Below are 13,097 nucleotides of genomic sequence, written 5' to 3' on the forward strand. Positions count from 1 at the left end.
CTTCAAACTTAGAGAATAGTTGCCATTGAACTGTATGGGGACCATGTTCATCTATGGTGTAAGCAGATATAACAATACCAACCTGTGGCTTTGAAACCTCCATAGAGATCAATGCTGTCTTGCAGGATTAATAAAGAAAATTGGTGAGGATTGCAGTGCTGGTGATTGTATGGATGGAGAGACTGAACAACAGGGTAAGAGGGAAGGAGGGCAGAAGGAGAAGACAGGTAAAGATTAATGACATTATAGTAAGTCCATGTAAGACTTAAGAAATAGAGAGTGAGTCCTGAAGTCTCTTTTCAGCCTGTGTGCCCATTAACTGGTCTCAGGGACCATTAACTGATCTCTTGTAATCAGGCCTGTGTGGAAAGGAAAATTATTGTTCATGATTAGTATGTTTTTCAATTAAATTCTGGTGTGGATTCAACAGTGGATGAGGTTGCCATGATTCAGTTTTGTTTCTTGATCAGCTCCTTAATGCTGAACTGATTAATGGTAGAAACAAAACCACTCAAATACAGAGAGGGTCACCTAACAGGGGCAAATACACAAAAGAGGGATTCAGCTAGGAAAAAAGTTTCAGTGCCTAGCTTCTGTTCCTCTCCTGAATGGTAGGTACCACTCTTTTTTCCCAGCACAGTGCTGTAGCTTTTCCCAGACTTCTAAGTCTAGCCATGGAAAGGAGGAAATGTAAACAAACTACAGCACTGTACTGCATGGCAACCGACAAAGATGCCGGCGAAATAGTATTGAACACCAAATGGACAGGGCTGTGGTGGAGGAGATGGGAAGGATTAGGTCTGTAAGTGCTAACACTAAATCTTATTGCTCTCCTAATAAAGCATATATATATATATATTTTTTTTTTTAATATATATATATATATTTATATTTATATGTCTGTATATACAGTAAGTGCACATTAATTGGCAGAAAGGTAGGTCCATGGTACTAAAGGGGGGAAGCTTAAGCTGAAGAGTTCTGATGAGTGTTTAGAGGGTATTGCTGATGCAGTAACGCAGTTCTCCATCACAGAAGATCAGAAATCAAAAATTTTGCCAGCAACCTTTCAGAGCACCGTGTAACTAAAGCTTCTTAGGCAGTTAAAATACCCTGCTTTGAGCAATCCTGGCTAGTCTGCATAGAAGCACAGCTGGTTCCAGCTGGGGCACATAAGTTTGCAGCTGAGTCTTAATTTGAACTCATAATGAAAGCAACTTTTGCGCTCCAAAGAGATCTCCCAATAAGATGGGATCAGTCTGTTTCAATCCTGGTTTGAGAACACAGAACTGTTTGAACTGGCTTTGGGTCCAGCTGTAGATTTGAATTTGATTCAGATCTTCTCCAGGACTCACTGCAGGGGTCTGCCCAATGGGTTTGCTTCTGTGAGTCATCACATGCGCAGCACTTCTCAGGGGGCTTATGACATCCTTGTCTCCCTCCCAAAACAAGGTGGCAGACAAAGAGCAGTCAAGGATTAAGGATGAGTAGGTAATGAAAGAGTATGGGATCAGGGTAATAAGAGGATTCTGTGTGAATGACCCAAAACCTGTGTTTACCTTGGGACATTTGCCCTTCTAATAGTGAATATCATAGGAGCATACCTCCTCACCAGTCAAGCATAATATGTTGCTGTGATTGCTGATTATACTGGTAAGAGACATTTAAACAAATTATTTTAGAATGACTCCTGTCTTTTCTGGCTTTAAACTATTCATTCCTTCTGGGAAACTTGGAAATAAACCCATGTATTTTCTTTTGGTAGTTTAGTACTGAGCTTATACAGACAGTCTGGTTTACCATTCAGATGTTGTATAAACAGGTATGGAAAAGTAGCTCTGAATGTGACGCATGCAGTTTTGTTTTCAAAAGGTTTCTCTTGTGGAGTTTTGGCTTACATGCATCATTGTATCCTTGTGTGGGACTGTTTTTGTGTTGACTGATAGAAAGCCAGATCATATGCTAATGTTCTGATCCTTTAAGAATCAGATGGAGATTGCAGCTAGGTAAAGAGGTTGATTTAAATATTGATGGAGATGGTCTTATCTAGAGACCGATGGGAAAGAATCTGAACAAGAAAAGGTAGCTGGAAAATTCCTAAGTTCACTTGAGGTTTCATAGCATCAATGCTGACTCTTTAAAAATCAGTACAGCATCTGATAAACCCAGAGAGAGATAATCTCACTGCTCTCTGTATATCAATAATTATTTCAAGACAATATGTTAGACAGGTGTCAGAAAAAGAGTAGGCAGAGTACTTGTTAGGATGTCCCTGCTGATGGTCAAGTTGGCAAATTGACTGAAAAGAGCATTTGAAAAAAGTGGAAAAAATGCATGAATTTTCTCACATCAGGCACCAATGAAATAATCTTGGAGACCCTATGAAGTTTATGTTCACATTCATGAAGATCACTGGTTACATTTCATTTGGGTGACATAAATTTGAAAGGATTTATGCCTCTAGATATAACAGTGAAAAATACAATTCAATAGTGTCTGGAACCTGGTGATTACATTTTTAAAGGAACATTGAGTTTGCAACTGACATTTAGATAAGAGAAGTTGAGACGGGGTGGAGAACAAATGTTGTCACACAACTGAACAGGAGCAGTGATGGTTCATAAATTTATTTTTGTCATACATTTCAATGTTAGCTTCCTGTGTGTACTTTAAATGTTCATTCTGCAGTGCAGGAGTTCCCACCCCAGTGGTGGAGATCGAGAAGGGGAAACTGTGCAATAACACACACTTAAAAGCCTGTTTCTTTTTTTCAGATGAATGTGCAGAACAGGTGAAATAAAGACGGCAAAGTGCATTCTATTTTTATGGAGTTTTTTTACTTGTTTTATGACTTAGTTAGTTAAAAAAAAAAAATTCCTTAAGGCGTGGTCCAAATTGTCAGCTTGTGTAAATTTGCAGCTCTGGTGGAGATCTGTCCCTTCGTATGAATAGAAAGCATACTTGGCTGCTGTGCAGCTTTGATTATGCCATCCAATTGTGTAATGTTGATTCGCTCACCCCTTAAATATTGCTTCAGTCAAATGTTTCAAGGAACTTCTTGGCTGGGATTTTCAAGGTGCTGTGTCTCTGCATATCCAATCTCTTTAAGAAGAAGAGCATTCCATGTGGTGAATATATGATACTTGGGAAATACCTCCTCAGCCTTGTGAGAATGGCTTTGCCTGATGCTGAAGAGCAACTTGCCCTCTGAGCTCCACCGGAAATGTTATTTAAAGATCTGTAGCCTACTTACTGTATCCAAACTCCACTGTCTTCTTTGAACTGCCCAGAGGACTTTCTGTGCTCAGCAGTGGAGGAAGTAACATAGAGGTGACAAGTATTACTTTTGATCTTCCTTGTCTACATTATCTGAGAGCTGTTCAAAGGAAGTCAAAGAATGACTTGTAGAATTATAGGACTCAGAAGATCTCAACAAGGGCAACACCCTTGGTGAGATCTGGCCATGTGGTCTCTTCTCCAGAACTTTGTCGTCTTACCTCTAGGCCAGCAGCAAGCTGCCCTCCCTTTGATGTGTGGGCTATCATTTAACTCCTAGATAGGCCTTTCTCTGTGGAAGTGTAGGCCAGAATTTGTGTTACATGACCAAGGCATGACACTGTGCTGTGATACTGCAGGAACCCTAAAAGCACTTTTTTTTTTTAATTGTAAGTAGTTGTAAGTATAAATATTTTTATTTGTGAATAGTTTGTAAATAATTTTATTTGTAAATGGTTTATTTGTAAATATTTCCATACATGTAATGAGCCTATCAAAACACCACTGTGTGTACCTGTCTGACTTCGGAATCAGGATGCAACTGATTGTCTGTTTCCTTGTTCTCAGGTTCTCCTCTTGGTTGTGAAGCAGATTTTTCCAGATTTTGAGTTCATGTGGCTGGTGGAAGAAGCGAAGAAAAATCTGCCCTTGGAGCTGGATTTCCTCAATGAAGGCAGAAATGCTGAGAAGGTTGCTCATATGCTCAAAAACTTTGACTTCCTGAGGGTGAGGAAACACATATTTCTCTCTATGTATGTGCATTAATAGTCTTCCTTTCTGTGTCTTATGCCCCTCATTCACCACGTAGAGGAACTGTAAGGAGGGAAAATGAACTTCAGCCCCTCTGTGTTGTTCATCCTAGACTGCTCTGCTATTACAGACCAGAAAATGCTCTGAGACATGCTTTCTCCTTGTTTGTTTCCTACTGAATGCCCTCTGTTGGGTCAGGAGTGGTGGCTTGGGACCAGCAGTCTCTGGAGCCTGCTGCTCATTTTCCCAAGTTTTCCTTCTGAATTTCATTTAAATTTTCTTTTTGAACTTGTTCAGAGACTGTGAATTTGCCATTCTTTACTGAGCCATCTGGTGGCTACCTTTCCTTGGGCTCTATCTCAGCTAAGGGCAAGAAATGGACATAGAACAGAAAAGCTAGTCTGAAACTGATGATGTCAAGTAGTATTGAGGATATCTTGTATCTCAGGAAGAAGCATATTCACATGAGTCCTTCCTAGTGCAAAAAAGCACATTCTCACCCTAGAATTGGACATTTATCCTTTATACACATCTATGGCTAGTGCATTCATGTTACTTCATACAAAAACCAAATTGCACTCATGTGTGGTCTTCCCCACTGATACTTTTAGCCCACCTCCCCTGCCACATACTTAGGTCACTGATAAATATCTCAAGTACAACCAGACATGTACACATCTCAGTCTTGGAAATACATAAGGCCGCATCTTCAAAGTCACACATCTAGAAATCTTTTGCTGACATACAATAGACACAAGCCTCCAGTGTGTGCTTTCTGGAAACACACATAGTGCTATGGTTGCCGTCACTGGTGTGACTACTGACACATAGTGCTCATGAACACAGAAAAAGGCAGCAAAAAACGCATCCCGTGGACCTTTGTGGACACACACTTTTAAATGAGCTTGTCCCCTCCTGTTCATGCTGAAGTCCCAAGACAGTAGTGACAGAGGTGTGAAATAAGAGGAGTTTTTGTTATGCTTTACAGGCTGATCTATCCATTTTGCCTTACTCCTTCCATGTAAGGGATGCAATTCCATGTTGCCTAATGCCAGCTTTGGAGCAGTCCTTTTGAAGCCCAGTGGCAGCAGTGGCCTTCTCTTAGACACAGACACGTAAAAGCCACCACATGGAAGGCCAGAGGCCAATGGTGTTGCTGAGTGGGTGCTTATCAGAAGTGATGCACCTTAGAGAGTGTGTCTGTTGCAGCTGTAAGTAGCATACTGTGAAGTAAATCCCCATGGACATGGCCAATCACCTCTTGCTGGGGTAAGGAGCTATCATGATATCAATATGTGTAACAATAAAAAATGACTTGAGATGGCTAAATAATGGATCCTCCCGTCTGACCTGTCAATTCAGAGATGTGTTCATCATCTACAAGCAGCAGAAGAATTGGGCTTCTGTATCATAAATTTTCCTAAACATGCCAGAAAGCTGAGAAGTAGATTTTGTGCTGTGAACCTGTTTGAGCTTTTAAAGCCAGAGATAAATTATTTCCACACACAAGCATTAGAGCCAAACATCTGTGAGTAATTAAAAAAATCACTGAAGAATTTGGCTGTGATTGAGAGAGGCATCTCCGACAGCATGAATAGCACTTTACAAGCCCACTGACTTACCTGTGTAAATCCTGAGACAAGACTGAGTATCATCGGAAGTGAGCTAAGGGATCACTGAGCTACATGGGATGGGGAGCTGTTAGTTTTGGAGTTAGCAGGCTTTCTCCCCAGTCTAACTGCAAAGAATGGGCATGCAGATAAGCTGGGAATGCTGTGAGTCTGAATCTCCTTTGCTCACTGTGAATCTATGGCATCAAAGTCTTAAGCAAGGTTCACATGCAAAGTGTAAGCAGGGGTGTTGAATAATGGGACTGAGGGACACTGAAATTGCTCAGCAAAGGAGCCTTCGATCTAAAGTGGCACACACATGGTAAAGTAGAAGTGGTCTTTCTAGGACAGGGACAGGACGGAAGCAGCTAGTTTGTAAGGGACTGGGATATTGTCAATAATTAAAAGCAACAAATGCTGCTTGTTCAGGAGCTATGATGAGCTACCGTGGCCTGGCTGGTCATCCCCTGGTTTTGGTCAGTTGATGGACAGCAGCTCTTACCTCTTCCTGTCCTGCCCTAAGGTGCTGGTCCCGAGTCCATGGCTAGGTCAGGAGGGTGAGGAGAGGGGACTGTGCAGCTGGCTTACTATTTGTAAGATCCAAAATTAGTATGTCTGTCATAGTAATGGGGGGCACAGTAATGTGAGTGAGTGGAGCTCCCTTATCTCGCTGCTAAAATGTATCTATGTGGCTTCACCCATATGCAAAAGCAGATTTGGGCAGATTGAGGGTTGGTCAGCACAGTAACATGAGAAATTTCAAAAGAGAATTCAGCAAAATGGCTTTTGACAATAGAGACTTCAGCATAGGAAAAATTTGTCTGGAGAGGGAGGCTGGAAAATGGGGAGCCAGCCTGAGCGACACTTTTGTCACTGCCTCCCTGGATGATGATACCAGACCTCTTCTCTGGTACCTCACTCAGCTTGATCTACCACAGCTTGAGTGAAAACTGCTTTGACATTTTACACTCATTACCGTGTTGTTGGCAATAAGATAATTAAGGGTCTCACAGGGTTTCTGTGACAAGTCCCTTATTTGTGACACTTGATTTTTCTCCCAGTTCAATTGCAGATGGCCTAAGTATGCAGGGTTTGTCAGCTCAAAGGCATTTGTGTTCCAAGGGGCACTGTGGAAATACAATTTATGACAATGGCTTATAATTTTTAAAGCTGTGTAAGTGGATGCTGTGCATAGCAATCAAGATGCAGTTCCTGTCTAAAGGAGCTGAGTCGATGATTCAGAAACTTGCAATAGGTACTAGTTAAACAGCCCAGCTAGAGGAGCTGCAGAGCAGCTAAGAAAGGTATCTCAGACATCACTGGGAATGGGAGGTAGTCAAAATCCTGTAGAGCATGGTCGGAAATGTTGCATGAGATCAGATCCTGCTGTAGTTGAATTGGCCTGTGTTATCCTTCTATGCATCGCTGCTGTCCTGTGGAAGAGGCTGATAGATGGATTTACCTCCCTTGTGCTCATCAGAAAAGCCAAGTCCTTACTTCAGCTGCTTCCATTTTTACTCCTTTACTGGGATTTGTGTGATATATTCTCCTTCCTTTCCCAGCTAAGGCCTGACCTAACCCATCTGTTTCTCTTTCAGGTCCCCAGGATCTACTGGGAGCTCTCCACAAGGCGTGTTCTTCTCATGGAGTTTATGGAAGGGGGACAAGTGAATGACAGGGCCTATATGGAGAGGAATGGCATCAATGTTAATGAGGTAGCTTCTCAGCCATCTTTGAATTGGGTGTGCTGAGCAATGTAAAACTGATTTTGACCTTGATGCAGAATGGAGGCTGACAGGACAGGATGGGCTGGGACAGAAGAATAAGTATACACAGATGTGAAGGGAGCAATTGATCTGAGATCCCTGTTCTTGTGCTCTTTGGAAAGGTACATAATTGCTTTTGAGGAACTCTTTCCTGTAGGCTGCAGAGCTAGGAAGATCTTCAAAGTCTTCAAAGAGACATAGTGAAAGGTGACCATGCTCTTACATTAAAGACACTCATGGTTTGTTCCAAGATGGAAGTTCCTGTTGCCCTAAAGAAATAACCTCAGTTTCTGATTATTTTTATCTCATGGACTTTGTTGTTAAGGGAGATTTGAAAAATTCTGTCTGTAGCAAAACATGGTCAGCTCCATTCATCTGGACAAGTCAGCTGGTCCAAAGTGAGAGAGTTGTTTCTTTGAGTGAGTTTATCCTATACTTCTGCTATAGGCAGAGGTGAAATCGAGCCCACACGCTCAGAGGAGTGAATATTCCTTAAGTCTTGGGAGTCAGAAGGGCTTGTTTTGATGTTATAATATAAGGGCTCTTGACCAATATGTACCTTTAGATTTTGAGGTGGACTTCCTTATAGATCTCAGGCTGCAGGTCCATTTTGAGATTGAGGTAGTTAGCATAGTGTAGCTACCTGGGATTTTCTTTGAATTTTCTCAGACTGCTGGAGATAGCACGGTTGTAGAGAAACAGCTAATTTCAGGTTTTCTAATTTGCAGAGGCTTTTGCTTGTGATAGGAGCAATGTAGGGTGAATATTTCTGCTAATTTTTTTATTTATCCATGCCTTTGGGTAGGTAGTTTTGTGATGACTTGGCACAATACATCCATGCAGCAATGAAATCATGTACTTTCTCGAGTCGGCACTAGTCTCTAAGTAATAGCCAAGAAGTAATTTTTAAAAAGTTGTCAACTTCTACTACTGCAAAGTATAAGCCTCAGAGTTCCAGCCATCCATCAGGTGGAGAATATTATTCAGCTCAGTGGTAGGACTGAATTTTCTTTCTTCCTTTTCTCTCCCCACCGCCTGAAATTAATGATTAACTTTTACTGATTGCCAGCAAAGCAAGGTAGAAAGGATGGAATACTGAGTCAGTCAGAATAATGTGATGGGAAAAGAGATCTGTTATTATGGCCACAGTAAGATGAGGTAGGGGCAGTGCACACCCCAGACTTATCCTGTGGGCAAGGTGCAGCAAATGGGGACAAATATTGCCTAGGTTAATTATTGGCTGCTGCTGTTGTTGTCCTGGTTGAAGAACTGTGTGGCATAGTGGGGAGAGGAGCAAAAGGCAGCAGACCCTGAAAGGAGCGTGAGGAGGGGGTGGCAACCCAGGTTTCAAAACTCTGACCTGGCTTATAATATGACAGCAATCTTGGCTTTTAAGAGATGCATTAGCTCCCTTTAAATCACCCAAATATATTTATTTTATCAGTCCCTCTATCATTTTACTCCATTTTGTTTTATGGTGTGGAGGAAGAGGAGTCTTCACTAATCAGGATTTCTTTTTTGTGACAATGCAGCCTTGAAAAGCTAGCTGAGCCTCTCTCCTCTAAATGGAAAGGATCCCTGAGGTGAAAGCTCCCTTCAAACCAGGTTACTGACATTTACTTAATACCGTCTGTAGCAGGATTATCATTAAAGCTGCCCAAAAGCACATTAATCTCTCTGGATCCGTCCAAGTGCTGGATTGTAATGGCATTTAATCAGAGAAGGCTTTGATTTCTAAAGACAAGTGCAAACATTGAAATATCTGCCTGTGGAACAGTTACTTATTCGTGTACAAGTGTACTTGTACACTGTAGTGTAGCTGAGGAGGAACATGCAACTGGCATATTGACAGTGAATGGGAAATCTGGAGAGGGGAGTTACCAAGAATGAGGAATTTTAATGGAAGATTAGAACATGGCAGGGCTGAGAAGGGGGCGTCTGGAAACTGGGCTCTTCCTATTTTAAAACACAATAACATTTGCAGTCTTGGTTGGGAAAGTATATTTGGAAGAAGTGGGTAGAGCAGGGAAGAGAGAAAAATTAGACTGAGGGGCTCTCAAGGGGTTTGTAGCATACTGTATACAGGAGGAAAGGCAGGGCAGCAAGGCTGCTTAGAGCATGGATTTTTAAAGAAGATCCCAAACGGCACAAGCGTTCCTTTTGTATCCCTTCTGGTTATACCTGATTAATTTGTATTTGTATACAAATCTTCACATTATCTTTGGTCTGCCACATGAGTTCTCTGTGTCCTTCTTTGTGAGTTCTCTGCCTGTCTCTGCAGAGGCTGCTGTATCAGTGGGCTCTAGGACCTGTGGAGCTTCCAGATGTGCTCTTGGCATGTGCTGTATAGCCTCAAACTAACCAGCCAGCTCAGGTAGCCAAGTGAAGAGTCCCCATCAGCTTGATTTGGATTTGAGTCAGGGAAAGGAAACGATGCCATGTACTTCAGCTTTCTAAGAGCCTGGTCATGAACCATGGTTGATTCAGAAGTCAGAAAAGTGTTTTGTCCAGCTGAGAATTGAAAGCAAACAGCTATGGTACTTAAGATGAGCTACTGTGTGCAATTATTGCCATCTGTTACTCCATCCTACTGTGCTGTTTTCCTTCTTTCTGTTACTAAATAGATTCTGCAATGAAGCAGTATCTCTTAGCTCTATAAAGAACTCTGTGCCTTCCTGTAGCTGATGGCTTTGCAACTTGAAATACACTTTCAGTGTGGGATTTCCCCTTCTGCCAAGAGTCAGGAGCTGTAGCTGTGTAGCTGCTAAAATTTAAGTGGGATTTCCCAGGGTGGGATCCTTTTGTCAGCAGTGGAAACCTCTCATGTCTGAAGTATTTGTGCTTATAACACTCAAGTGTTAGATGAAGCAGAGCATAGAGAAGAACACTGTTTCTAGGGAAAATGGCTATTTTTGCTCTTTGCACTTACTGAGTTAGTCTGGGGAGAGGTTTCTTTGCAGATTCTCTTACGTTTCATCTTGTCTGAAGCTTAGTGAAATTCACAAGGCACTGATAAGCAGGAGTAGTGACCTCTGGTATTTTCAGCTTTTGAACTGTGCACAGACACCAGGTAAAAGAGTTAAATTACACACAGACCTGTTTCTTACTGAGAGTTGGTATTGAGCATCATTGTCAATCAATTGCTTAAATCTCAACAAGATGCTTTATGTTAAATCCAAGGAAATACAACTGCATTTAGAGCCAAGGGAAATGAGCCCCATGGTCATTTTGGGTCTGACAGAGATGCAAGGAACAATAAAAAAACAACGACTAGTCTTCTCTAGCTGTGCCCTTTTGAGAATCTCTGCAAACTTGATGAGTTACTCCCTCAGTTCCCTGGGTGGATGAATCAGAGTATTTCTCCCCACTTGCATGCCATGAAAGATGGAGCATTGAGCATGAAAATAATTTCCTAAGTCCCCAGCAGAGAATACAGGGCATGCTGGGAGTGCGATCCAGGAGTCCCAAAAACTATTCCTGTGTTTTCAGGACATCGAGTGTGTTCAGACATCATCTTGCGGTGCTGATAGATCACTGCATGGTAATAGTACTGCCTAACAGACCACTTCTGATCCTCACAAGTAGATCACATAGTATGACATAAGATCTCTTGTGTGACCACCCTAATCTACTATGGATCAGAGCCATTTCAGAGCAGAGGCAGAGAAGTCTTCAAATTGTGGCTATTCTCCATCCACACCCTTTGCTAATTTGACACCAGTTTAATTGGCCGGAATTGCCCTAGCAGAATTAAGCGAAACCTTAGACAATGGCTGTAATAACAACAATGAAAGCAAGCAAAAACCCAATACATTCTTCAATCCAATTAACCTTCGATTAAGGTTCCAAAATCAATGCTATTATTTTGGCTGGAGGAGGTAATATTGAGCCCTGAGAAATGAGCTGCACAACGACCTTTACTTTTAATGAGATCAATAGAAGTTAGTGTCGCCATCTCTTAAAATAATTGGCAAATATTACAGCCAAATTAAGGCCAGAGACTAGTATCTGCTCCTGATCTAAAGAGACAGTCACAGATGGAGGTGGGATGGGAAGGGATGATGCCCTATCAGGCAATTTCATCTAGGACTTATCAGGGGCAGGCAGTGAGATCATTTCTAGAGAGCCATGATACAGTATTTTTTTCTTTGCTGTTCTTCTTCATGTCAGTTAGAGGCATGGAGCCAGAACCACTCCTGCTTGCTCACAAGTCCAGGAAAGTATCAGTGACTTTCCCCAGATAACCCAAGGTGGTTTGTTACGTTGCCTTATATCATGCTACACATGAGCATGATATATGTGCTTTTTACTGTAGGAATACTCATAAATTTGCATGCGTTCTTTCTTTTCTGAGAGGTTTCTTGGTAACTCTTGTGTATGCTTACTTGTGATAAACTTTCTAGAGTTCTGTTACTGTCATGTTGCTCTGTCAGTGGGTGTGCTGATTTGTTGAAGGAGAGTTGCATAGAGGGGCAGGCATGACAGGTTGTCTAGGCTTTCAAAACTGATAGCAGCAAGATATTGTGGCTGTATATTGGTACCTGCACTACAGCTTGGGATCCTCTGAGTTAGGTGACAGAAATGCAGTAACTGTACTTGTTAAAATATTTGGTGTACTGGATATGACTCCATTAACGAGAAAATGTGGCAATTAGTAGGGAAATTGCAAAGTAGGTAAGAAACTTATAGAAGCCATGAGACTTGCTCTACAAACAGATCTCATTTAACAAGTTGGTGATGACCTCAACACAAACAGAACTGTATCAAGGAGATTGTTGATGACACCAAGCTGGGAGGCCTGACATTGTAGAGGAGGACCAGAGTAGCAGTCGCACTTGTTGGCCTTGAGGACTGGAGTGGTAGAAAGGAATAAAAAGGAGTGATGTCAAGTGAAAAGTCAGATTGAGTAGGTAAAAAGCACTTTGTGTGTTTAGGTTGCTCAAAAGTCCATCTGTGATATATATATATATATATGTATATATATATATATATATATCTGTCACTCCATTGCTTGATTGTTGTCAGCAATCTGTTTATTCCTCAGATCTGTTTTTTTTTTCAAAATGAAAACATTGGGCTGAAAATGTGTGGTTTGCCTGACACAGTGTCATGGTCATGTCACATAATTTGACAATTTGGTATTTTGGTATTTGCATTGGCTGGTAAAGGCCACAGGCTCACTTGGTGACTGTAGTCATCATATTCTGCTGCAGCAGACAGGCAAATTTAGCTTCTTTTAGGCAGTGACACTCCTTCTGGCAGTAGGCAGGGACATGCCTCTGGCCAGACCCAGAGCCTGATGTCATCCTGATATATCAAGCTAAGCTCTGCTTGCTGATCAGCATAGGTTTTGTTCTTCTGTGTAACGCCTAAATTATGCCATTCATGATGACACCCTTTTGTCTGGTTGTATTTCTTGTAGCACATACAGAACTACAGGTGCTTCCTTGCTGTTCAAACCTCCTAACTGCTAGACTGTTCCTCCTCTACCATTCCTTCAGCCAACTTTGGAATCTTCAGCTCTTTTAATCTTTATCCTAAGTAAATGCCTCCTGCATCCTGCTCATTTATTTGCTTTTTCTAAACTCCCTCTGTGTAGTCCGCATCTCTTGAGTTAATGAGGTGACTGGAAGTGAATGCAGAATTCCAAGACTGATTATTATTTTTTTACAGTGTGCAGCAGAACAATCTGGGG

The 13,097-nt window shown here is 41.7% G+C and overlaps 1 protein-coding gene across 5 annotated transcripts in view; it reads left to right on the forward strand.

Annotated features, from left to right (window-relative positions):
- ADCK1 (aarF domain containing kinase 1) overlaps positions 1–13,097 on the forward strand; it is a 73,706-nt gene that overhangs the window by 50,825 nt on the left and 9,784 nt on the right. For all 5 annotated transcript variants that reach the window (XM_059850072.1, XM_059850074.1, XM_059850075.1 and 2 more), the window contains 2 exons: positions 3,844–4,002; positions 7,235–7,351. In XM_059850072.1, the coding sequence (XP_059706055.1) occupies positions 3,844–4,002; positions 7,235–7,351 (276 nt within the window). The remainder of the gene's footprint in view (positions 1–3,843; positions 4,003–7,234; positions 7,352–13,097) is intronic.

The sequence above is a fragment of the Haemorhous mexicanus genome, chromosome 6, assembly GCF_027477595.1.
Source record: "Haemorhous mexicanus isolate bHaeMex1 chromosome 6, bHaeMex1.pri, whole genome shotgun sequence".
In the NCBI taxonomy this organism is placed as follows: Eukaryota; Metazoa; Chordata; class Aves; order Passeriformes; family Fringillidae; genus Haemorhous; species Haemorhous mexicanus.